Source organism: Brugia malayi (genome assembly GCF_000002995.4).
Source record: "Brugia malayi strain FR3 genome assembly, contig: Bm_v4_ChrX_scaffold_001, whole genome shotgun sequence".
Classification (NCBI taxonomy): Eukaryota; Metazoa; Nematoda; class Chromadorea; order Rhabditida; family Onchocercidae; genus Brugia; species Brugia malayi.
In genome coordinates this window covers 18,835,732-18,862,162 of record NW_025062479.1, presented here as the reverse complement: position 1 = coordinate 18,862,162, position 26,431 = coordinate 18,835,732, and the positions used below count along the sequence as shown (strand labels likewise).

Sequence of the window (26,431 nt, the reverse complement as noted above, 5' to 3'; positions counted from 1 at the left end):
GAAGTTGTGCGGACAATATGTGTAAATAAACAACTTCCTATCACTCCACAACTAACATTTTTAATTAGGAGTTAATATCTAGACAAAAAAGACAAAGTAATTAACAAAAATAAGCCCTCTCACAGCCACCAAACTTCAAAAGCAGTGGTAAATAGTATCGTTCTCTCGCAACCTGAGTATGAACCTAACTTTGCTCTAAGGATGAACAGGACCATACCTCTCCTCATTTTTTTCACTCTCTATCACTGGAGTAGTATCCTTTCCAATAAAGGACAGCTTTTCATTAATGCTCGAGATTGCTGCATTGAACGCATTAATCTGTCTCTTCTATGATTCCCTGCTTCCCTACTCGTTACAGTCATGTGCTTTCTCACGCAGTCGTACACGTAAAATGTATGGTGTAAATAACCATATGTAACCAGTCCATCAAGCAAACAATTATCAGTTGCTTTCAGGAAATTCAGATTTCTAATTTCAGCAATGCTTGCTGAGGAAACTGATTTGGTTACGCATTTGCTGGCAGATAATCGTAAACTTCGACAGCTTTATCTAGTTGAACAACGAAAAGCACTGTCAGAACGGAAACGACGGATTACAGCTGAAGCAAGACTTGCTGCCCTTCTTACCAAAGAAGTTATGGAAAAGAAGGAACAAAATTTGTATGTAATATATTCATTTTACATTAAGGATATATAAGTAACTATCCATCATTAAGAACATTCATATATGAGTGCAGCTAATTTTGATTCTTGGTGGGTTTTTAATATTCACTGCTCAGATGAATTGGAGAAATTCACTGAAGAATCCAAAACCAAGTAAAATTACGTAAATGGTGTCCCTCAGCAGTTCTTCGGTAGTCTTGGGTTTCAACTCAATGTAGACATGTCCAAATATATTTGTATTAATATTTTGCTCTATTTCAGTTTGCTTTCTAAAGCCGTAATTCTTGTTATCTAAATTGCTCTGCTGATTGTTGAGTCTATTAATATCAGATACGTGATTACTGTCTCATTTAGATCACACTGCTCACGTCTGGACCGTGATTTATCTATTGCCGACAAAACACACAGAGTATGTCTCCTGAATATTCAAAAAAAAAATGGAATAGTGTTCTGTTTCTGTGGACATCCAACTACTTCTGTTTCATTACTTTAAGCCAGATGATTGAAGTTCGGCTTTATTAATTTCTAAAATGCTTCAGCAGTTATTTTTCAGAGTTTACTGGAAAACGGTAGGAATCCTAATTCTACTGATTCTTCTCATCAAGTCATCGATTATGCGGTCAATTCAGTTCGTAATGTGCAAGATGCAGACATTGCTGCAAGTGATGATAAAATCAATTTGTCACATGTTAGTTCTTCACGACTCTTTTGTTTTAAGCTTCCAAGCTTTTACATGTCAACTTTAGAAAGTTTTCTGCCTTTTCAGAGTTTTCCTGTGATTGGTTCAATTTTTTCACATTTCTAGTTCGGATTTTTATTTCTGTTGATGGTGTTTAATTTCAAAACATTATATGTCAATTTTATCTGGGCAAGACAAGCACAGAAGCTCAAATCTGAATGCTGAATGCAACAATCCCAGTCATTCAAACTGTTTTTTAGGCGAAACTTCTTAATTTTCTTGCAGTCCGTGTTGTTTTCTTGCAGTGTGCTGATCCACTGAACAGTAAAGCAAACACCTCACAATTATCTTTTACTACAAAATCACAACATTCCGAGAAGTCAGGATCGATGAGACTCAGTAGATTTTGGTTATTTATTGACAGAAATGGAGAGACGAAATCATCGGTACCTCCACCACTTAATGTAGGTTGTTTTAAAAGGAACATTCAGAATCAGGACAACTCATTTCACTCTTCCCAAATGTTGGCTTTTATCGAGAAAGCTATCCTTTCTATACATCATGAGGTCGAGATCTTGATAGATTTCAGCAAATCATTTATGGATTGAAACGAATTTACTAATATTATTACATATCGTTCTGCAGTTTTAAATGAAAATTCTCTTCATTTTTAGCAAATACAGCAAAAGCGAAAGGAAGCATTCATAAGACGAAGTACCGAACGTCAAATTCTTATCCAAGAAGCGTCAATGTGCCGTAAAGAACTTGCAGCTGCAAAACGTAAAGTTGCAAAACAGTTACTTGCTGGACATACAGTAAATCAAAATGCTGTTCAGGTGCTTAGTTTAATGGATCGAGAAATTTGCGCATTCCCGCCTCAGGCGATGGAGCACGAAACGATCAGGTGAAGATAATGTCATTTTTTAAAGCAAAATGTATAATCTGCTATTATATAGTAACTGCTTAAAATATCTTATAGACGCATTTCTAAAACGAGAGAATTTCAAGAGAAAAAAAAGCGACGCCGCGAAGAGTATGATGCGCATATCAATCGTCTTCTAGCTTATTGCTATAGTCAGGTAATCTTAGTATTTATTTTTTTTTCAGTAATTTCTTCTAGACTGGAATTATTCGTTGTTTTTTGCAATTAAAAAATATTGCTCTTTCTCATCAATACAATAATTGTTTTCAGGTGCCTTATAGGTTTCACCGAAAGTACTAATATTTAAAATTCATCGAGCCAAATATGAATTAAAGTAGTCCTTGTATGGCGGCTTCTCTTCAGCTTCCAACTTTTCTTTCAATAATTTTTTCTTTTAAAAAGAATATTTTTACGTAGCTTCATATCATTGTTTTATACCGAGAGGATAGTGTTCCGGATTTCCCTAATTTGTATATATCATTAAATGGAGCCCAAAAATACTTTATAACTTTTATGTTGTTGGAGACTTTAGCATATTAATATTGAACTAGTTATCAATAATGATCGTATCCCGAAATTTTTATAATTTCTACACTTGATCACATTGATTTTATGTGTTCTGATTTAATTAATTTTGAACGTTATTGTGATGAATAAAAAATAAGCATATTACATTGCATGAGTTGGGTTTCTGAGCAAAATTAACCTTGCAGAATATATTGTTTACAAATGGGAATGACTAATCACAGTAGGATGAGATGAATAATGAACTACATTATATCTGATGCAGTACAGAGAGAAACCTTACTTTGAAATTGTTTGCATCATTACTGTGCTTTTCATTGACAACTGCTTAAACACTGAGTGTTTCACTGCTGTTACGGAAAAATAATTTAGAAAAAGTTCAATCTTTAGTAGGTGTTTGAAACAATTGAAAGCCTACATACTTACTTCACTAATCCATTTTGGTCATTCGTTACCATCATCAGTTCAACTTCTTTACAAAGCTTCCTGTTGGTATTTTCTAAATTTTGCTACCATATGTCTGCAGTTGCAGCATGCAGCAGTAATGCTGCTGTTCAGATGGTGTCTTTAATCCCTCATATCATTACTGTAGTATGATTCAAAAACATAACCAAGCATTTGTCCAATTTTAACTCAAGATTATTATATGGACTCCCTGTGTGTCTCACATACCCACACGAATCCAGCTTCACTATCACTATCTTATCTCTTCCTTCAACCAATTCTTATAGGATTATTTATTATCTTTTACCAAAACTATAGAAATAGCTTCGTTTTATCTATTTCAAGTATAGAGGAGATCGCTCCACTTTTCCGTTTTATATCTGATGGACAGTGTACAGGAACTATGAAAGATTCAATCCGTGGTCATTAATGGTTATTTATGCTTGCTCTGATCTATCTCATCTATCTTGTTCTGTATATACATATGTTATTATGTCAAAATCTAATTTTCCAAGCATAAAACGCGAAAATCAGTCAGAACAATACCTTTCCTGTTACCGTCACTGTGATGGTAGTAATGACAGCTTTTCCGGTCTAGAGATGGATTTTTCGGTTAATGACAACATTGGGTAGTTTCATTTGGGATTAAACATTACTTAGCCTTTTCATCAGGACCATTTTTTCTCGTATATATATATATATATACTATTTCTATGCATTACATATATGTGAATGTACGCATCAGTCTGAAATGAAAATGACTAAATTGTATTAAACATGGGAAATAGGAAAGAGGATGACCATTTCGGCGACATCCTCAGAACTCTCATTAAACATTCTGAAGTTGTGAATGTGACACAGAACAACTTACGCTCCCAAAAAATACTAAGCAAATTTTGCATTTCTTTAAAATGCTGCTGTCTGATGTCTTTTCTGATGTCGATTTTTGCAGTGAATCTGTGGAGGAGAGCGAATAGAAATCGAGCCTCGTTGCTTCAATCCAGTAGCAGCAGGACTAATATGTCGAGTGAATTGAGGATAATAGTCTGTCAGAGGATGCTTCACTTAGGCCTCGAGAAAAAGAGACCAACCGCAACAGGGGACAGCGAGTGATGAAGAAGCTACTAGATGGATGGGACAGAGGCATCAACAGATGACTACTAACTAGGTCTAACTCTTCCATCTTTTGGCCTCTTTTAATACCAGTGCTAGCCCAGTCCAACCCTACATTTCTCGGCTCATCTGCCTTCCACTACAAACTTTACATACATACATACACATACACATACATACACACACACACACACATATAGATATACACTTTCAAACATTTCGACGCTTCCTGGCCTGAACTACATCTCCGAATATATTCTTTTCCTTTCTAGAAGCCTTTGACCACTTTCTCCTCTCCTTAACCGTGCAATCAGTACTATTTTACCTTCAAAATTTCCCTGCCTTCATATAAACTCATTAGGAAAGTGACTTATATAACGCCATGTCATATTTTTATTTGTTCACTTTAATTGAGAGTATAAGAAATTTGATGAGGAATCAACCAGCTAAAATCATATGATTATCATCGTTACGAGAACATTAATTGCAATTGATATTTTTATGAGAGCAATGCGAAAAAGTATTGAGCATACTAATAATATGAAAACTTTATATTTTTTTAAATGAATGTTTTGTGTTTTTTTCTGATGGCTCATCACTTCCTATCATTCCTCACTTTTCTGTTACATTCACAGGACTTTGCACTTTTTCATTTATATCACAGTTATTTTCCTTCAAGGAGTAGAATGGCAGTTATGAAATGAACATCCCTTTCAAATCGCTTCTTATTTACCATATACTGTTAACGAAGGAATTCGTAGGATTCGATTTAAATAATGCTAATACAGTACTTTGTGCTATTCTTATAAGCATGAAACGATATACAGTGTTCATAAGAAGGGTAATACTGTACACGAAATGTCTCAACTCTGAGGATCAGTGCATGTGTAGGTTTAAAAAAGAGAACTTTGCAAGTGTCCGTTTCATACTGTTGTCTTCGCCTTTTTTCTAAACACATCCATATGTCAATGTGTTTCTACTCAAAACATCGTCCGTTTCAAACTATTGGTGTCAGGCGTGCTGCTGCTGTTATTGCATCCACTTATTTTCCGTTTTTGAATGGGAGAAAAAGACAAAGAGAGAAGACACAACTCGAAGCTTATCTTAAAGATGACAACAAGCAATTCTTTCTCATCGACCATCATTGGCCTTTAGTCAATCTGTTGTACATGATGAATCACTTCTCTCCGTTAATGAATGCTTCTCTCGCAATTATCCTCCAAGTATTCTCAATTCACTAACTACCCGTCTTCTTCACATATCATATGCGCAATCCATTCCTCCATATTTCATTGCTATAAGGAAATGATTTCACTGAATTTTGAGAATGCAAAAAATTAAACTAACTGAAGGCACTGACCGAAGTTTTAATTAGTTAAAAGGAAATAGTGATCGCAATTTCTAGATGAAGATATTATTCCTTTCTAAAGTGAGTCAGTCTCATTTTTTATCAATGAAGTGTGCTGTTAATCGAAAAGGAGATTCAATTTGTGCATTTCGCTGTTAGGCAGTTCATAATTATCCACAAAAGGTTTTAACTGCTTTGTTCATTCATTACTGAACAAAGGAATGCATTTTAAATCATTGACAGCACTTGTTAATTTGCAAATCGCAGCAAAAAAAGCTACCCATTAAATTTTCCAACGCTCTAAAATTTATTCTGTATGAAGAGACCAGGATTCATTTAATCATTATTGATGCAATTTGGTCGGAAAACTCTTGCAGTTAACAGAAAACATACTGTTTTACAGTATCATTTGGTAAGTAAGTGCCATTCATAATCATTTAAAATTAAATAATTCGTGATTTATCAAATAAATGGCATTCAATCAGCAAATCCATTCTCAGGCTTTTTTTTGGCCCTATTATTCATTAATTAAGCGGAATAATGATATTAAATAATAAGCTGAGACATCTTTAATTTTATTTTCTCTCACTTGTTCTTCCCTGAAATCAACTAGACCTAGAATCTCAATAAATTAGGAATGTCACTGAGAGTTATTGGCCTATTAAGACCACCTATAGTTCAACAATCTAATGAAATGAAAGAACAAGGAAGGATTAGCGCTTGTTCTGTTGAGCTTCCCTCCAAAGCTTCGTTATATCCTTCATATTATTTTTTAGCAGTATGAATTGGCCACATTGAATGAACCGAACAATTAGTCAAATATGGCAGTTTACATTTTTCGACATTATGTTAGCTTTGTAAGATCTTTTTGTGACAAGAAAATCAGCATTAGATGGGAAAGCGGTAATTTAATAATGATGCAAGTGCGATGTTAACCAGTTGACTACACCCCAACTGTTACCTTCTTCTGCGCTCTGTTCAGATATTTTTATTTGTCTAGTCAATATAATTCTAAAATTATGTCTAGTATAGTTTATATTTCTTTGACTATTGGTTCTATGTCCAAATGTCTTAACATGGTAAGCTAAATTTTAACATGACCTCAATTGGTGCCCGTAGCGCCATTTTATAATGGCGACTTAATGGTTAGGTTGACATTAGTCTGTCGTTCTTAAGCGGAACCTTCAAGATTCTTCAAATTCGATTTTAACAACTGCTGGTAATGCCCTTTAGGATGAATGATTTCATTCAAGTTATAATTTCTTGGCCATTTGGATCATCGAATAGGAAAACTCGTTATATCAGAGAAATTTGAACGGAGATTTTTTCTTAGTGCATAATAAATGGAATCATTTCATATTTTTTTGTTATGCAAAACAAAGTAGGATGCATGGAGTAAAACCCAGGGTTGCTTGAACCAGAATAGACAGATTGTATCAGGTTAGGCCAGTTCAGTGTAGGACAGCAAACCTATGATTTATTTGGCTGGATAAAAGTTTGTGAATACCCTAGGGATCCTTTGTCCACAAAATGCATCCCGTTTATCCCCTTTTTCGCTCATCCACTTTACCAACGCAAATTGCTTCTTTTGCTTACACAGTTCCAATATTGAAGGCTCCTAAGGCTATGCCAATAGTCTGGCTATGGAAGAAAATTTTAGGACTTCAAGAGTCTTTTCAAACTAAACTTGACAAGCTGAATCTAAGATGAGTAAAGTTAGTCTGAAAATAGTCTCAAAAATTTTGTTTCCATGAACAAAGACGTTAATGTCTTTTTAAAGCCATTTGTTTAGGTATTTGAGACCAAATTCTTTCCCTATAATTTTAACTGTCCTATATTCCTTTTTCTTTTTTACTTTTCACCACTGCTCATTAAGTATTCTTAATTCAACTTAGTAAAGAAGTTGGTTTCGAAAATTCTTGCGAAATTATAAAGAGCACTGATCACATAAAAGTATTGGATACTTATTTTTCTTGCGTTAACTCACTACTGAAGATATGATACATGTAAGACTGATTAAACTTAGATATGGATGTGATAAGAAGAAAGTGAAGACGAATATTAATGCTTTTATAAAGTCGAGCTGTAATTTAAGACATTTTTGGCAAAATGTTGGAGCTATTTGACAGCTTCCTAATTTTAGTAAAGCAAATTAGTTTGGAAAAATAAACTAAAGCAAGGGAGGAATAGTGAATCTGTAGACCAAATTTCCTGAATGCCATTATTTTATGATATTTATCTGTTTTGAATATTCAGTTAACACCTGTTATTTCATATATCGGAAATTAGCTTTAATCTATTCGTTGCGCATATTGATCGTAGATAGAACTATTCTTATTAAAAAATATATAGACATCTGCACGGGTAGAGATATCTGAAGACTTGACAGCAAGTTTAATTTTTCTGAATATTTTTATTCTTGAGATTTGTCGAACACGAATAGATCTTCAGATTTTCTTAAACTTTACTGAAGATTGCATTGTTATATTATTCCTTTTAAATACATTGCACTGCGTATTATCACAACATTAAGTCCTTTGGAAAAAAGAGAGAGAGAGAGAAAAGAGAGAGTGTTATCAAATTGTTCGCTTTATCGTTGGCTCGAAAATTAGAAATTCCGGAAACTAGAAAGAGAAAAGTACGTTTTGCGTGATGAAAAAGTGAAAGGAGAACGTTGCACTGTGTGACGACCCATCACACTACTGCAAAAAATTAGAGAGGATGAATAAGTCTGAGGAATAAAATGAATTGAACTGCTAGTTTGCCTGAAGTGCTACTGACAGCCATGCAAGAAAGAATAATCTGCCCTCTGTTCCAGTTCAGGAACAGAATGTGCTTGCACACACATACACATACATACAGAGAGGCATTTTGGACGACAGTGGGGATTTTGTTTCATTTCAGCATTCAAAGTTGTCATTCAGAGAGCTGTTTGATATAAAGAATTTAAGTGTTTGGACGAATGAATATTTAGTCACCACTTAGAATCCACCAGAATATGCAAAATGTGAGGAATGGTTGGGAATTGCTATTACGTGACGTGTGATATGATGACAGTGTTGTAGACGCTGTTTTTATTCGTATAATGTAATCTTCTGATATAAAGTATGACTTAAAGCAATATCGAATCCCATCCTTATCTTGTTCATATTGATTGACTACACTGAATCCTTTTAATGTTGGAAATGTGGAATATTGATTAGAATGTTGAATGTGCTGTGATAAATAAATAAGGCATAGGATAGGCACCTCATAAGTAAGCTCATTCGCCTATATGTATAAAGCCAATGCAAAAGTTTGCTTATTTTATTAAGTGAAAGTATTTTTTTGAGTTGCTCAGCCGCACATTTAGTGACATTTCGAAAGCTGCTGAAATGGGTCCTGGGCATGCATTACACTGAAAATAACCATTTCTCCGCTAGGCCATTCATCATCCTGGAGTGAACTCTTCCCCTCTTCCCTTCCTCCCGAATCTACCTCAGCCTTCTGCTTATGCATCAGAGCTGAGTGGCATCCAGTTGCTGTCCTCCTTTCGATTACTCATTGATTTTTTTGGACCCGTTTTATCTTTTCAACTTTTTTTAAAACACAAAAAAAAACGAATCTTTTTGAGTAGGAAGTACAGTAAACCTTATACATCTGTATGCATGCGACTTGCATATTATGCATGAAGAAGCTAGGAGGAAGGTTATCTATGAAATTCTTCAATGAGATTTACACTCATTCATGTTGTAGGAGTCATTCCCGAACTGTCTACTTTTGAGAAGTAAATTCGATTGGGGGAGCAGTTAGTAAGTCATTAACTTATTTATCCGTACTACTCCCAGTATGTAACTGTTTTCATGCGAGAATTGGGATGAGAAATGGGATAAACTATGTATCTACATGGACTTTCTTCATAGCTATGTTGTTGGTTGCATCTGCTTAGGCTCCATGCTTTTGTTTTCACATTCATCGATTATTTGATTGCTTAAAAATGTTAAAAAACTTTTTCAAAATTTCCCACGGCACAAAACATATCAGACATTGATTGACTTTCTACGCTACAACATAAAAAAGTTCGTATAATCCTTGCACTTACAGTTCGTCAAACTCTGCAACTAATGACAACAATCCCTGAATTCAATGTAAGTTCATATAGCACAGATAGTTGAACATTCTGTTGTTTGCGATCGGTAGAGCTGAACTGTCTTTTTTCAACTCAGATTTATTAAAAAATGGAAAATGTAGTGTTTACAGGGGTTACCATATTTCTTCTACTTCTACTCAAAACTAAATTCATCCTAGTTTAAATGTGTAAGAGATTTTTGAAGGTCTTGTTCATCATGATTGAAATCTGTTAAATTCAGATATTATTTCGGAACAGATATTATAGAAGAATGAAGTCGAGGAGGATGATGTGAGCGGTCCTCACAACAAATTTTTTTGAAATAAATATATGAGTTCCGTACTGTTTTTTTTTTTTTTTTTTTTTTTCATTGCAATATGGAGTGATCAGTTTGAAATATTCACCTATAACAATTACTTTATTTTTTTTTTTTTTATATTTATTGTTAATAATAATCTTATAGTATTTCTTACCATAATAGATGATTACCTTACCAGTAGGATCGCATACATTGCGAGTACATATTCGATTTTATTACGAAAATTTTAATGTTTCTTTATTTCCAGGTGATAATAAACAATAGATCGTTTTGATGGAAACATTATTACTCACATGTACTAGCTGATTGACCGTACAGAGTTCCTTACAACAGTACATAACTGATTATTGGATTTCCACTTCATTTTCTTATTTGATTCATATAAATTCCTTAATACTTCGCTCTAATATCCTACTTACAAAACTTATTCACAAAACACTACTGTTTTAGATTTTTATACTTTAAGTTTTACAAATTTGCATCAAAATTATTGAATTCATAGCACTACGCTGCACGCCGACCATCCCAATAGAAAATCTTCGCAAAGGGAATATCCTGATAACGATTGCTAAAACCGTTCGAAACCAATTGTCGGAGTTGCTTGTCTTTATTCAACAATCCACATCAGCCAGCTTAGCTGCATCAACGTTCGCAAATTTAGCGGCTACGTCACTAATTGTTTAAATGCGATAATATGTATAGGCGCGCGCAAGCGCGCCACGACAATGCATGCCAGCAAAGAAAAGAGGCGACGAGGTACTGCAATCGAAGTTACTTCAACTTCTGCTAATGTTGATGCTGAGAGTATTGTAACAACTGATGTAAAAAGTGTCACAAGTGCTGCTTGTGCAGTACCATCATGCAATACAGACAAGGACACCTGCATCTGCTGGACGAAATTGCTAAGCGATTCTCCTGCTGACAGCACCCGCTTCTGCTCAAACGAACAAAGACGAGTAAATTGGAGCAAAAGGTATCATTGGTACCACGAACAACAACAAACCATCAAAAAGCTGCACAGTGGAAGTGATTCACAAATAAGCAGTGCTATAGTAGAGTTTGATAATTATTCACAATCGGGTAAATATTTACTTTTAAGCAATGAAAGGTTATTATTGACCTCGAGATCTCATGGGAATAACTCATCAGCAAGAGAAGAAGAGGAAAGTTGTTGTTTCAGCAGAGAGAGAATCGTTTACCAGTCATATCGTGACCTCAGGTGTACTTCCACGCAACAATACAACACTGCCTCATCTTCATTATCATCATCCATTCGCTCCCAAAATCCCACCATTCATCATTATCGTTATCAGCAACGAAGCCGCTGCATTTTATATGCAAATTTAAAACTGTTTATTTATTGGCATGCATTTTCGTTGTTAGCTTGTTTTGCAGCAACGGGATTGTGTGTGCGTGCAGCCATCAGTGAATCATTTCTAAATGACATGAAGCATACAGAAAATGATATTCCAGATCTCCTGCAGCAATCATTGAAGTATACAGCATCCATAAGCACCAGTGCCACCACTACTGATAATTTAATATCTACCCGCCTGAATCCATTCCTGAGGCATTCTCGCTCCACTTCTGTACGACTAGGATTGTCACTAGATTCTGTTTGTTACATTTGGTCTTCAATGGCACCTCTTGATTTGTGCAAGCTAGCACCATGGGCACGGTATCAGTTTCTTCGTAAAATTTCCATCTTCAATCGCGATTGTTTAGAGGAAAATAACATCAAAGCGGCGCAGTTATTCCGGCTTACGCCGGGATATGTCAATGATGAAGCGGATCTACGAATGCGAGCAAAATTTCTTCGTGCAAATGTAGAAGGACAGGATTGTATTTTAGCTCCAGCAGGTGCCCAACAGTGCCTTTCTTGCTTTCAAAAGGTTTAGTAATTTTTTTCGTGCTCTAAAACTTCGTATGGAAGTTTTGGAAATTTATAGAAACTTGTCCGAAATTATTTTATTTGCATTATTTTAATTAATGTTTGATGCAAATGTCCTAAAATTTTTACAAAAAATAAATTTCTACCGTGTTTTTGTTCTGATGACTAAAATTCGGAATTCAGTCAAATTGATCAACTAGTGTTTTCAGTGTAGAAATAACTTCTGCTAATCAATATTCACTCCGAAAAGTCATATACTTTTGGTCCTTTCTTTCCCGTTTTGTAGGGAAGTGAGGGTTTTGCATCGTTTTTCGTTTTAATCATCAAAAATTACTTGGAAAGTTTTGGAAAAACAAAGAAGAAAAGAAAGGGAGAAGTTGATACATTATGCCTTTGTCCATTTCGTTTTTTCTTCAGATTGATCGAGGTTTAAAGAAAGTGGATAAAGCGTACGAAAACTTTAACCTTACGTTACACCGATTTGATTGTATGTTGGCTGTAGATACTGCTAGCGCAACAAGGCCTTTTTCACCCAATGGCTCCTGTACTGATTGCAAGGTTAATGTTTTATCATTTTTTTGAGAATAAACTGCCATTTAATGATTTTTTCATTCCACTAAATCATACGAGAGAGAATTCTCATATAAATAATGATTTGCCGGTTTAAATAAAGAGCGGTGGAACCATAATTCACTATTTGACAAACATTTTGCGAACACTGTATCTTGCTAAATTCAAAGACCTCTGTGCTCATCGTATACTCCATGAAAAAAGCTGTAAACAAAAATGAAAATTGATCGGTAACTAGTCGTAGTAATTCTCACAAAATCTGCATTTCCTTCAAAACTTTTATATCAAGTTGTCCACTTAATCTGAATACATATATCTATATTATAATTTCATTGCGCATTCAGAATTCTCGAGGAAGGGACAAAGAGATGCGTTGTCACCTCTAGTCCCTCCGAATGTGAGAAACCACATTCTTGTGCAATCCAAAAACATTTCTGCAATCTTACACGTTTGAGCAAAGATGCTGGGTTTGGTGGGAATTTCCCATATCCTTTTTTACCCACAAAATTCTTTCTAATGATACGAATTCATTTGTTATTCCTTGGAATTTAATACGCGTACTTATAAAAGGAATAACAGTGTGTGTTTCACTTTTTTCACCCTTAATTTTATTTTTTGTATTTCCCATATTTTGTTTTCTATTTATGCTAAGTTGCTAAAAAAGTTTTCGAAATTTTCTTTCATTCATCTTCTCGTTCTGTTCTGTTGCTATATGAATTCAAGCCCTAAGTTTTAACTTTTTTCTAAACACTGAATTCAAGAGAGGACTGGGAACACTGGGGAAGAGAACAGTGCTGTTCCATCAAATTTATTGACTTCAGTATAATGAGGGTGAAATCAGGAGAATGGCAGCTTACGATCTACTGAACAGCATAAACAAACTGAAACATTACAATAATTCTAGAAAATTATTACTAATTAATGAGCAGCTTTGGTGTTCATGTTAAGAAAAAATCATAATAAGCCTTGAAATTATCAGTCCACATTTTCGCCATGTATTTCCTTTGGTATCTTACTTGTTCGACTTCAAAACACAGCAGTTGTCATGAATTTCTCCGAACTTTAGTTGCATTACTTGTGTTCAAAAAATAAGAGTAACTACTAATCAAGCTTAATTATTAAAAGTTTGAGAAAAAGATTCATCTGTTACTTTCATATTTCATTTTTGTTTCAGATTTGGTACAGGAAATGGTTAGTGGTAAATTTATTGAATTTGTGGTCCGTTCCGCCATGTATAAATTGGTGCTACTATGTTCAATTAGCTTGTCCTCATCTTGCTACCAGTAAAGTGGTTGATTACGCGGGTCATCCAAGTTTCCAGTGTAGAGGTTGTACTTTAACAATCAAATTTATTAGTGCTAAACTCTCAGTATATTACATTCCTTCTGAATTCCTAAGCAATAAATGGAAATATGTTTTTTTTTTTCCTCTACTTTAAATAGTACAATAGGTATAGTATAACAAGAATGACGTTCACAGATCTACACATACCATCAGTTGGTGTTCCTCGAGATCCTGATCTAGTGAAGTCGACAACTCTTACAAGTTCATTTTCAAAGAAGAAATCAGTGGTAGCATCCAAGTGCGCATGTCTTCATCCCTGTGATCTAGAAGAATTTTACAATCTAGTCGATGTCACTCGAACTGCTCAGCAAAATCGGCCTAATAGCTATTCGAACACTATCCTTATGACCAGTGATGAGGTTAACCATCCTGTAGATTCAATTTGTTTTCAATCAATCCCTAGACTGTCAATTATAAAAATCTCTAGTTATTAGAAGTTAGAATCTCTGCGGATTGAAAATCAATTGTAAGGTCGATATTTCGTTTGCACGACCAATGCAGTGATAGCATTATTTTTGAGTTAAAAAAAATGCAAGTTTATAGCATTTATAGTAAGCTTTGTCAAAAAATTATTAGTCTTTAATGGAATTACTCGAAAGTTGTGAAATTTTGCTGAAACTTACTATACTGTTATTAATACTGCACATTTGTATGGAAATACTTTTATGCATTACAGAATTTTTCATTTTGCAGGAAGAGGATTTTTTCCCATCTCATCAGCATTGTATGGTCAGGCATTATTTCTGTGGCAGTTTGAAGGACGAAATAGAAGGACACCGTGTAACGCGTCGAAGTTCAACTACCAGTGCTTCAGCGGTAGGAGAAAATTTGCCTAATTTCAAGTTGGATGATGTTTCCTTGTCAAGTTACGTAATTGGTATTGCTAATTTTATGCGATCGCCAGATTCAACTGGAGCTGTACCTCACCGACAAGATAGTGCCATTCAGGAAACCTTCACTGATCCTGTTGGATATGTTTCCGAGTGGTGGACGAAACATCGAGCACGACGTTCACAGTTTAATGCAAAAACTGTAGCTACTGTTGCTACTAATAATTTTACTCCTACTACTGCTCCTGTTACTATCGGTTCCAGCACACCTACTACCATTATTAGTTCTGGTGTCGACTGGAGAGGGACGAAGTGGAGCATTTGTTCAGGAATTTTCATTTATACCTTGCATACCTTGTTTTCTTCTTTGTTATTGCTCAGAAGGCCGCCATTACTATAGGTTTTTTAAATGTTTTTTTTTTTTTTTTTAAACATCATGGATTTTCAATTATTTTAAAGTAGGAAACAAACCAGCAATTTTTTTCTTACTTTAAAGTGTTATTCATGTCACCGTTATGTGAGCAAAATGATAATTTAACATTCAGTTGACTCAGTAATGGATAGAGACTGAATTTTTACTGTAAAAGAGGTATTTCAACACATTATTCTACCGCAGAAGTCTCTATTCAAAAAAAAAAAAAAAAAAAAAAAAAAAGAAAAAAAGACTTATTTTGTTGCCTTTTTGATCATGCAGTAAAGATAGCTTTTACTTAATATGTTAACAAATTTTTTGGACAAGAAACATTTTGAACTTGCGAAAATCGAATTAGTAATACCAGTTATGAAAACTTGGTTTTTCTTCTCTTCCTTTAATAAACTGCCTTGGAATTTGTTCCTGAACTTTTTTGCAAAATTAATTTTCTTTTTTTTTGGGTCATTAGCATCTAATAAATTGTTCCAAGTCCACAAAATGATAATCAAATTACCAGAGTCTAATTAAATTTGGAAGCTTCAAGCTCAAGTCTTATTCTATTCGCTATCAGCCAAATAATGATTTTTAAAAGGTGCCTTTATTATACCTTCAAGCACTAATTTTCCACCTTTCCGTTATTAACTTACACTCCATCGATGTTCATATAATTGAAGATTTAGTTTAAGAGAGAACATACAATCTTTCTTAGTTGTTGTTACTACAAGAATTTGCAGCACTGATTGTAGGAGCGAAGCAATTTTTTACAGCTTTTAAAGATTTTTCTTGTAGCTGCTGCTAAGAGCGGTCTATTATAATAAAATTTAGTCAGTTGGGCATTATACTGCGATACAAACAAGTTGTACAAAGCATTAGATGCAGGAGGCGCAAACTGTGTGAAAAAAAATGGTTCAAAATCTTTACTTATTCCTTAGCTGGATACTGAAATTAGATTTTCAAGTGAAGGAAACATTCTGGGACATTTTGATTGTATTTTGAGGAAATCGACGAATGGTAGTAATAACATGCAAAACTCATCGAAAAATTATCCGTAAGAAAACCTTTTGCAGATTTGTTGCAATACAGTTTTAATTTCAGTATCCAACCACGTATGAATATATTATATAATCTTCAATATTAATATAACATTCAATGAAAACGAACACATTTGCCACCAGAATCTATGAAGGGCATCATATTTTAATTTCAGAAAATTTTTGTTATGAGTTGTTCAAAGCTCATCAGTAATTATGCAGCACTGAATATGTTACCTGTACAAAATGCAAATTTATCTTTTCGAAATTCGAAAAAAAAAATAATGGTTTAGTCACTTATTGCTGTTTTGTTCCTGCATATTTGATGAATGCTTCTAGCTTCTTGTTTTTTCCATTTCATTGATTCAGTAACAATTGATGATTTTAATAAACGTATTAAATATCATTTTCTTTATCGTTTAATCATTTGGCTATTTTCTTTGGAGCTATAAATGAAAGAAAAAAAAAATCAAAAGCAAAAATGGCGATATCAGCACAATTTTCCTCATAATCATTCAGTGTGTTTAAATTCATTTGACTGTATGTTTTCATGAATGGGTCATTTTATAATATTTTTAGTGAAGGAAAGAACCTAGATAAGTGTAAACATCGATAATAAAAGTTTTTTGTTTCGAATAACTTTATGAAGTCTTTTTTGTGTGGTTTGAAAACAGAAGAATAAATAAAGGCGGATTTTGTTTCTATGGGAAGTCTTTACAAATTCCAAATAATGCAAATTAGTGTCATCATTGTAAAATGAGAACGACTTATTATTACTTTTTTTATTGCTTTAACCAGATTTCGTTATGACACCATTATAAAATTATTTCAGTTGTGCCATAAAAAGCTACTAATGCAATTCATATTTATCAGATGAGTTGCAGTAAATTTTTAAAATCAATTAGAATTAGAATCGCTTGGTAGATCCATGGATTTGAAAGAAAATATTTTCAAATTAGCATGATTAAGTTTTTATTGTTCTATTTAAGTAATGTATTCATTAAATTTTTAATCAAAGCAATGTTATAACAACAGTGGAGGTATGTGAATTCAACTGATTAGAAATAAATAAATGGAGTGAAGAATTTGGTAAGAATGTGAAAATAACAAAAGAAGAAAGCTTCATAAAAAAAAAGTAGTAAGAGATAAAATTTGAATGGAACCAATGGACTGGTCTATTAATGTAAGAGGTTTGTCTTTGGCATGATGACACAAATATATACAGATACAGAATTTATCTAACTGGATATGATTCAGTGATATTTAAAATGTAGCAAAATGTCAATTAAGGATATTTATGGGTAGAGGAAAGTAAAACAATGGTGAAGAGATCTTTCTAGATGGATCTTGTCATCCTACTGTTCTGTTTTTTGATTACTATACATAAAAAAATAACTTTTCTGTATTTTCAAAAAATGTTCCACACATAGGATGCATACTGATTTATTTTGTATTATTGAGTATGTCGTCAGCCTAAAAGCTTCAGCAGAATTCAGTAATAATTTTTTTGTTTTATTTCTTTTAATTTTATTAATTTTACTGCTTGTCCTTCCGTGGTGCAGCTATATCAAAGAATTGAAATATTTGGTTAGTCTTGAGGTTCGAATAGTCGAAAAGAGAACTTTGTTGCTCGACATTATAAGAATAATTGTTTACTATCAAATTATATTACAAACAATTTGTAATAGAAAATTTTAGTTGGGATTGGCTGTGGGTCAAAGATTATTTCGGTGTAGCGGGAGACGAGTTGAATTACAAAAATTGACAAAGAGTTTAAGTCCTTACAAAGTGAGGGTTGGCTTGCAATAAGCGCATAATTAGTGAAAGTTAAGTTTAACATTATGTCAGTTATTCATAGAAAATTAGAAAACCTCTACAACACTTCCAAATTGCATATAGATTTAGTCTGAAATAATAACATTTTCAACATTAAATAGTACAAATATTCTCTGTTTTAATTATAATATTCCAGACAAAGGTGAGCTCAGCTAGAGGATTAGCGGTAAATAAATGATTGCTTACACAATGTGCAATTTTGAAGCAGTTTTATATTTGTCTAAAGAATCTTCAGTGAAAACAAATTCAGTGAAAACAATCTTTAGCCCTTTGGATTTAATACAGTTTTGTTCCGATAATTTGTCAAATTTCGGTTTTGCTGACAATATCCAACTTATGTAAATGCTAGGTATAGGAAGAAGTGCTACAGGGACGACAATTATATTTATTAATCTATGTATATCTCAAAAATTGAAGTCACAATCTCTCTTTAAAGGTTACTATTATTGCTTTTGTCACATAATATTCAAAATGTATAAATGATAAATGTACTTAAAAAGCAAAAAAGACTAGAAAAAAAAAAAAAAAATAGACCCTGCTAAACTAGAAAAAAAGTAGATCTAGAAAAATAGACCCTGTCTAGCAGGTCTTATATCACGAAATTTTTAACACTGCGTATAGTGGAAAAAAAGTACTATTTGAAAAAGGTTTCTGATTTCGGGGAGATTGTTTAATATATATGGAGAGCAACACAGGAATATAATATTTCCTTTATTAACAGAAGCAACAGTACAACAAAATTTATAAAGATTGAAGTACAAATCGAGAAGATTACAAACCGAAGAGATCATTTGTGTGGGTTCATCGATCATATTTCTTACCCTAATATTTTTTACTTTCATTTATGTTTTTATTTGTAATCTTTTAGGTTTCGCGATACTAAAATTTCATGATACTACAGACTTTATTACCGATAATCCTACAGTGTTAAATTATCTTGATCTAAGATCAATCTCCTCATCTTAAGATAACACCCTCTAATTTAAAATTTAGTAATGATTGTTAATGATTATTTATATAATTAATTATTATTTATACAGTTATAATAATTTCCTATTTACACCCCATTCGTTGTGGTGGTTTTACAATCTCAAATTTTAAAAAATTTTGAATTTGAAAAAGAGTATCAGAGGGGAAAAAAGAAAGAGAAAGCTTTGATTCATTATTGATGTTATCTACCCAAACCGCTAACATTTGTTTTTCGTTGACAGTCTGAAGTTGTTAAATTTCAATATTACAAATTTCGATCTGTTATTACGTAAAAAATTATTTATGTGTAGACAGCAATCAGTTCGCAAGCGAATTATTACTAAGGAAGGAATACTGTTCGTTTTAAAATGTGCTTGTTATTTAACTGCATCCAATTCAACGTTGCAAAGAATTTGCTTTAATTTTTTCATTTTTTTTCATTTTTTTTTTTTTTGATTTTTAAATTGTTACCAAAAATTTGAAATGAAAGCAGAATTATCAGAAATGCTTGTTATTTATTTTCATGAGAAGTAGTATATGATCAAAAGTTGAATTTGCAAAGCAAATACTTAACGGTCAAATTTAACCGCCCTTCTTTGTAATCTTTTAAGGAAAGACAATTACTTCAATGTCTTAAGAATCAAGAGTTAACGACACTTTAAAACTCCATTCCTCTCCCTGAATTCGAACCCTCTGCCACTTTCATAGTTTCATCTAGATGTCCGATTTTTGCACGCAATGATTGTCCGAACTTTACGCGCCATGATAATGTTTTTCCTTGTGTAAATAGGCGTTGTTGTCTGGGACTGGCTTCATTTCCGTATAACTAACCGTGGTAGGAAGGGTCTACCTACTTTAATAAACCATGAAATCGCAACTCGTGGCCGCAAGAGCCCAGAGACTTGTCCGAGCATCGCGTGATACAATTTCAGGTCTAAGATCAATAACAGTTTTTTCAAATTATTGCACCATGCAAAAGTAATTTATTATTATGTATGCTAGTTGTCTAATATATATTAAGTTTTGTTCTGCTCGAATCTCGGGAACTCATTGAGCAGAATCTCTGCACATATCAAAGCATCCAAACTGAATCATTGAAAATGACCATTTGTGACTCGTATAATCTGCATAGTCAGTACTCTCTCACTAGTAAGCAGCTTTTTGCGAGGATTTTCCAGCAGCTTAAAGCTAATTATTTTCATTAAAGAATTTGTTATGATAGCAGTAATGCCAGCTGAAGTTATCCATTAACTGCCTATTCAAATTATACGATGCTTATGCAACAGAAACGATGCTGACTATTTTGCTTTCCTAGTTTGAACATTTATTTTAGTTTTTTCGACAGTTGACTTTTTCCCACCATTTTCCGACAACAGTTGTATCAATTTAGCCGAAAACTTGATGTCACTTATTTTTAGGCCTTGCAATGCCAATTTTTGGCGAAGCACCATCACCTTACGATGAGACCGTTGAGAAGGTCACTGCTGAAACTTGCACCACCGAGAATTGGACATTGATTCTTGACATATGTGATCGAGTTATTGCTGATCAAAATAAAGGTGTTCATTCACATTCGTTACTTGAAGTTCCCAATTATGCCACAGTTATTAGGCTAGTTATGATAAGCTTTTTAAAAATTGGCAGATACGTAATCCTTTTGTACCAGACTTTCCCGTAGGATATCTCTGCATCTTATAGCGTATTATAGCTTATCCAAATTTGTGGACTGCAAGTAAACAACAGATGGTTTTAGGAGCCAAATTGTGTTTACTGTCCGTGAAGAAAAGATTAAATCATCGTGATCCACATGTTGTTTTGCTAGCGTTGTCTTTGTTGGATTCTTTGTGGAGTAACTGTGGAGTCGCATTCAGGCGTGAAGTTTCGTCGCGCGAATTCTCGCAAGAATTAAATTTCAAAGCTACACATGTTAGTTGGAAACATTTCATAGACATGAGATAAAGTTGATATGTATCACTACCATGTCATCGAGTTCGCTGCAGATTGTTTCATTTCTGCTTGTAAAAAACGTTTCTTAAGAAGTGTCAATATTCGTGAATAATATGGAGACAAACCTTACATCATTGTACAGGTTTTTAATGCTTGCAGAGTAATCGTTCAATTAGTGAAAAAACACGTTCGATCATAAAGAAATGGTCAGAAAATGAATGTAAACAAGATGCGTCATTAGGTTTGATTAAAACTCTTTACAAAAATCTTCTCGCAGAAGGATATTCATTCGAAACGGACACTTCATCCAAATCCTGTGTATGTTATTTAATTATTGATTTTTAGCTGCTGGTTATTACTGTATGAGTGATTCGGATCATCAAAAAGTTTTTTTTTACTTACGAATCAAAGTAAATAGCCGTAGTGACGTTGTTAATAATAAATGTTCTTTTCTAAACTGAGATACCGTGTTGGAATTATTTCAAGTGGTGAGCTTTCAAAAATCTCCATAAAAAAGAAGTGTTTGTCTTGCCTGTATTAACTCCATATATCATTAAAAACCTATTGGAGATATCATTTTCGTTTGAGAGAATGATTTAGGCGGGATTTCGTGTTTTTGGGCACGTAATCAGCGAAAAGCCAATCATATATACTTTGAATTCAGTTTACCTTGCGTTTAGCTGACTCTTTTTAGTTTATTGCGAATAAAATTTGTTATATAAATTATTTGTTGGGCATTCTTTAGCTTGGATTAAAAAGGTAATACGGTTTTTGTTTAAAAAAAGTTGAAAAAAGTGAAATGATTACCAACTTGCTGTAGCCAGGGTGAGCTTTTTGATTTTCAGTTGCCATAAATTCATAAAATTTCAGTCTCGAAAAGAATAAAATCTTTTGAAGAATGTTTTAGATTTTTACTTAAATTAGCAGGGGATTTTAGTCTCGAACTCTTTTAATAACAAAAATTCCAATTAATATTCATAGTATAATTAGTGTTCAAAAAGAAGGTATGGAAAAAATATTCCAGTTTTAAAATTCCAAAAGTTGGGGTTGACCTCACTTAGAACTAATGGTTGCAACAGTAGTTTTATTTTGTAGTGTTTTAAGATCTTTTCTCTCTTATAGCCACTGTTTTTGCTGTTTACGCCGAGAAAAAACTGAGCAAATATGAAAAAAAAAAAAATGTTTTTTTAAGTTTCCTATACGTTTGCATTATTTGGCTGTAATGGTCCAGTTACGACCAAATAATGGCATAATTCAGCTCAGAAAAAAACTCTTTGAAACTACCTATCACAGCGATGAGAACTTTTCAAAGCTAAAATAGCTATTCCTTTGATTTTTTTTTTAAAAAAAACTTTCGAGCATTCTTAAAACACGAAATCTTTAAAAGTATTCACTTCCCTAGTCATTCCTTTTTTAATTATTCTAAACACTATATTTTTTATGTAAAATAAAATGCTGTTTACTTTATGAACTTATATATTTTTGTCTTCAGTGTAACGCCCAACTAAAATTCAGGCTTCCTTTGCAGTCCGTAAACACTGATTCGAATGCTGTGCGAAGCGCAGAGGAAGAAGAAGCGTTAGTTCTAGCTATAGCAAAATCATTGCAAGAGACATCGATACGAAATGATCGTGTATCCTCTGTTTATTCACCAGTAGCAGGCGCAGCTGCACATTCGTCTACATCAAAGTAAATTTCTTGCTTATTGTTTCTGTTTGAAAATGCCTGAATAGATGATGGTTACTGTTCTATGAATATAACTCACATGAGTATTTGGATCAGTAATGATGCATTTGTAGTTTTTGATATCAGATCGAGCTAGTAGCATTTCTTAGCATTCTAGGTTTATTCTATGAATATAACTCACATGAGTATTTGGATCAGTAATGATGCATTTGTAGTTTTTGATATCAAATCGAGCTAGTAGCATTTCTTAGCATTCTAGGTTTATTTTACTGAGTGATTACAAGCTTTCATAACAGTTATGAATATCTAACTTTTTTCATGAATTTCAGATTAGAACGCGATGTACGAGCACTGTACGATTTTGAAGCTGTTGAAGATAACGAACTTACATTTTCAACGGGCGATATTATTACTGTTATAGACGACAGTGATTTGAATTGGTGGAGAGGTAGGTCGCATCGTGGAGAAGGTCTGTTTCCAGCAAGCTTTGTGACATCCGACTTATTGTCTGAAGAAAGTGAACCATTGGCTAAAGAAAAGGCAGTTTCTCTAGCTGTGAGTTTTTTATATCATAGCTAGGTAGTCTTAGCTGTGGCAATGTTGCATTTATATATCGCTATTTTAATTTTTATTTAAGTAATTGTGGTCTGTCTGTTATTGACATTAAGTGAAATGCCTTTGAAATGAAGAATTTCCTATCTCTCTTATGACTTTTGAATAAATTGCTACAGAAGGGACATAGAAATATAAATATGCCTTGATTACGAGTTTTCCGGCTTATTTAGGTTTCTGTAGCCAGAATTGACAAAACGGTGTTGGAAGAATGTCTCCGTATACTCGAAGACTGCGATCCAACAGGAGAAAGACCAGATCCTCCTGAACTTGCTGATCTGGAACAGCGAAGTTTAGCTCAAGTACTTCTCAGTTTGCACATACAAGCATTGTTTCCGTTCTAGATTTTAAACTTTATTGTTTGAATTTTGGCATTCATATGTGAGCTTTGTTTACTGTTTAATCCAGTTTACTGATGAATATTTCAGGCTTCATTAATTGATGCACGATTAGCGGAAATTGACAGGCAACATAATGCTTTGGCACAAGTGGACATTGCAATAAGAGATGTGTTATCAATGTATGATCAAGCTGTGGAGCAAGCTCAATACCAGGTTTTAGTATAATAATTAAATTTAGATCATATACGGATATTTGGTGAGATGTGATATTTGAGTTCCTATTTGGATTAAACTTCATACTGAAATTTAGGATATATCCTATGAACTTTATAACTGACAAATATTGTGCTTTCCTGCACATTTTCGTTTTGAAAATTACTTCAAATAGGCTGTGATTGTTGCAGGTATCGATACAGCAGCCATCAGCACAACCAATATTTAGATATCAGGTACCGGAAATAACACTGTTACCGACAATACCACCAAGTGCAGAATGGGGCACTGCTTCAGCGGAAAATATGCCTATGTAGATGCAAGAAATATGTATAAATCATGTAAACAAATATTTAACTAATTTTTGTAGAGAAACAGGTGAGGTAGATTTTTATATACATAATAGAAAACCTAGCAACTTTTGAACGCAGCAATTCATTGATAAATTAAGAAACAGTCATTAAAAAGGACAAGAAATTAAAATTCTTTGCGCCATTATGTCTCACTGTATCGGAGTACTTTGATACTTTCCTTTAATTGAGTGATGGTTATGTTTACTTTACGAGTAGTAGTTGTGAATCCACGTATCATGTTGAGCAAAGAGCAATATATTCTATGTCAGTATGCAGTACGGTGTATCAAAAAAATTTTGTGGTGAAATTTGTGATGATCTGGATATGCTACTAGGCGAATTTGAAGCTTTATGATTATTCCGCAAAACACCTGAGTAATTAGATTTCACTTTACGGAAAAAAATTCATATTTAGTTTAATGCACAATTTGTTTCACATACAGTATTTAAATTTGAATAAATTTCCACTGAGTATCTTCAGTGCTTGAATTCTTTTGTGTTCCGCAACACTGATTGATGGTCATGAAATGACTTGCTTATCGATCCACTTCAAATAATTTTCGCTGCCGCTTTCTATCTAAAAATATAATGGCATATCAGATTTGATTCCAAATATAGAGATCACTTGATCTGGATCACCTGGGATTAGACAATATCTATTGCCACAGCATTATTAATTTGATTTTCCTTACTTCGGGAAAAAAGGAGCGAAATAGAACTTTCTGATTTATCTTTCATAAGATTTGTAGTAAAAAGACTTAACTTGAGAGAGTTCTTCGGGGAAGTGACACTGCAAAAATGGACGGAACAAGACCGTATTCAAAGGCAAAACTTTCACAGTGATTGATATAACGCTTTAGATCATTTTTAATATACTGATGAAATGGGAACGTAGTGTATTCAGGCTCACCGGTAAAGCAATAAATTCAGGTACTTTGTACGGGTGCATGCTGAGTACTTTCGTTTTTAAGGCATCCAGCGCTGTTGATTTTGTTTTCATGACAAGTAATGATTCTTTATCTTCTTCTACCGTGCCCTCCCATTCATATCTAGAACTCCAGAAATAGAGTGACTGACAAGTTGGGAAAGAATACAGATTTTCAAAGTTCCAATAAATGAATAAGAAAGTAATAGAAGAAAAAAAAATAAAGTGCAGGACTTACGACGAGTGAAAAGTAAGTCTATTTATTAATCAGTCAAAAGCTGCTATAAACATGATATAGATGGGCATAAACGATTTTTAAATATATGGACTCTTCTGCACAAAATGAATCCTCCAAGTACCCATAGGATGAGAACTTACATTGAAGTGATGGTTGGCACGATATTAACACAAGCGGCATATTTACTCTTCACAACTTCTCTGAAACGTTATGGCGAATTAAAAGACACTGCTAAATGAACTAATGGGAAATGTAATTTATAAGCTATTAAACAATGCATACAATGAGGAACGCTTTTGAATGCCCTACGGTAGGGATGTTTTTCATTAATTTTATTCAGTCTCTGAACTGACGAAATTATTTCTCTTATTTCTGTAGAAACAAGAACTTAACCTTTAAAAAAGCAAAAAAAAAAAAAAGGTACCTAGCAATTTGTTGTGCAACGGTTGAATTTGGAACAGTAACATAAACAACGGAGTATAAAGCTTGACCTATTGATCGAGTAGTAGCCATCAGTTGCGTGAAGAGCTGATACGCCATGAAAAACAGGAAAATTGCAATCACCATGCGAGACATTGTTATTCATATTAAAAAATAAGCTCTACAATAACCGACAATGATTAGTGGTGATGGCCTTCTTTACTATTCCTACAACCTGTGCACAAGACTGAGGTTTGAATCCTCAAAATTCAAAAAAATTATGTATATCAGCTTTTGACGCAGTAATAAAACACATACAAATATTAAAGTGTAAAAAGAAAAGGAAGCAGCATAAACTGTGAAATGAACTTGCTTTTCTAAACTTACCCTCTTCAGCGATAATAATTCAGCGAATCGTAACAACTTACAAGATTTTAGAATTATCCCAACTTGAAATCAACGACCGATATCTACAAATTTGGTTATAACATCAAAAATCAGCGATGATAATAAAAAACGTAAACGATTACGATGCAAGCCTTATTGACTAAATTCTGACAACTGATATATGGAGTACCACAATGTTTCTCTACTTTTTCTTTCAAACATCCTAATTTAAAAACGAAAATAAGAACACTTCTAAAAAAATTAAAGTCGTGTGTTTTGATCAATCAGTGTCTTTAAACAGTGTCCA

The 26,431-nt window shown here is 33.5% G+C and overlaps 4 protein-coding genes across 5 annotated transcripts; 3 read left to right on the top strand and 1 right to left on the bottom strand.

Annotated features, from left to right (window-relative positions):
• Window positions 1-480: 480 nt before the first annotated feature.
• Bm9916 (Uncharacterized protein) lies at window positions 481-4,187 on the top strand (the record flags this gene model as incomplete). Of its 2 annotated transcripts, none has more annotated exons than XM_043075352.1 (7): window positions 481-659; window positions 1,017-1,071; window positions 1,216-1,350; window positions 1,647-1,805; window positions 2,016-2,245; window positions 2,321-2,420; window positions 4,185-4,187. In XM_043075352.1, the coding sequence occupies 7 exons, from the start codon at window positions 481-483 to the stop codon at window positions 4,185-4,187; spliced, it is 861 nt and encodes a 286-aa protein (XP_042931286.1). The 2 variants fall into 2 exon arrangements, with proteins under 2 accessions (XP_042931286.1, XP_042931287.1); XM_043075353.1 differs by lacking the exon at window positions 4,185-4,187 and adding an exon at window positions 2,534-2,563.
• A 6,658-nt stretch (window positions 4,188-10,845) lies between these two features.
• Bma-nlf-1 (Uncharacterized protein) lies at window positions 10,846-15,155 on the top strand (the record flags this gene model as incomplete). The annotated part of the gene is made up of 5 exons (XM_001898175.2): window positions 10,846-12,012; window positions 12,429-12,569; window positions 13,756-13,909; window positions 14,061-14,284; window positions 14,619-15,155. 5 exons carry the CDS (start codon window positions 10,846-10,848, stop codon window positions 15,153-15,155), a joined length of 2,223 nt encoding a protein of 740 aa, XP_001898210.2.
• Window positions 15,156-20,429: 5,274 nt separating this feature from the next.
• Bma-stam-1 (Uncharacterized protein) lies at window positions 20,430-24,119 on the top strand (the record flags this gene model as incomplete). Its single annotated transcript, XM_043075351.1, has 8 exons — window positions 20,430-20,562; window positions 20,757-20,929; window positions 21,110-21,268; window positions 22,479-22,639; window positions 22,966-23,191; window positions 23,422-23,550; window positions 23,677-23,802; window positions 23,994-24,119. The coding sequence occupies 8 exons, from the start codon at window positions 20,430-20,432 to the stop codon at window positions 24,117-24,119; spliced, it is 1,233 nt and encodes a 410-aa protein (XP_042931285.1).
• Window positions 24,120-24,674: 555 nt separating this feature from the next.
• On the bottom strand, window positions 24,675-25,893 carry Bm3848 (Uncharacterized protein; the record flags this gene model as incomplete). Its single annotated transcript, XM_001898173.2, has 4 exons — window positions 24,675-24,731; window positions 25,065-25,203; window positions 25,458-25,517; window positions 25,742-25,893. The coding sequence occupies 4 exons, from the start codon at window positions 25,891-25,893 to the stop codon at window positions 24,675-24,677; spliced, it is 408 nt and encodes a 135-aa protein (XP_001898208.1).
• Window positions 25,894-26,431: the final 538 nt, after the last annotated feature.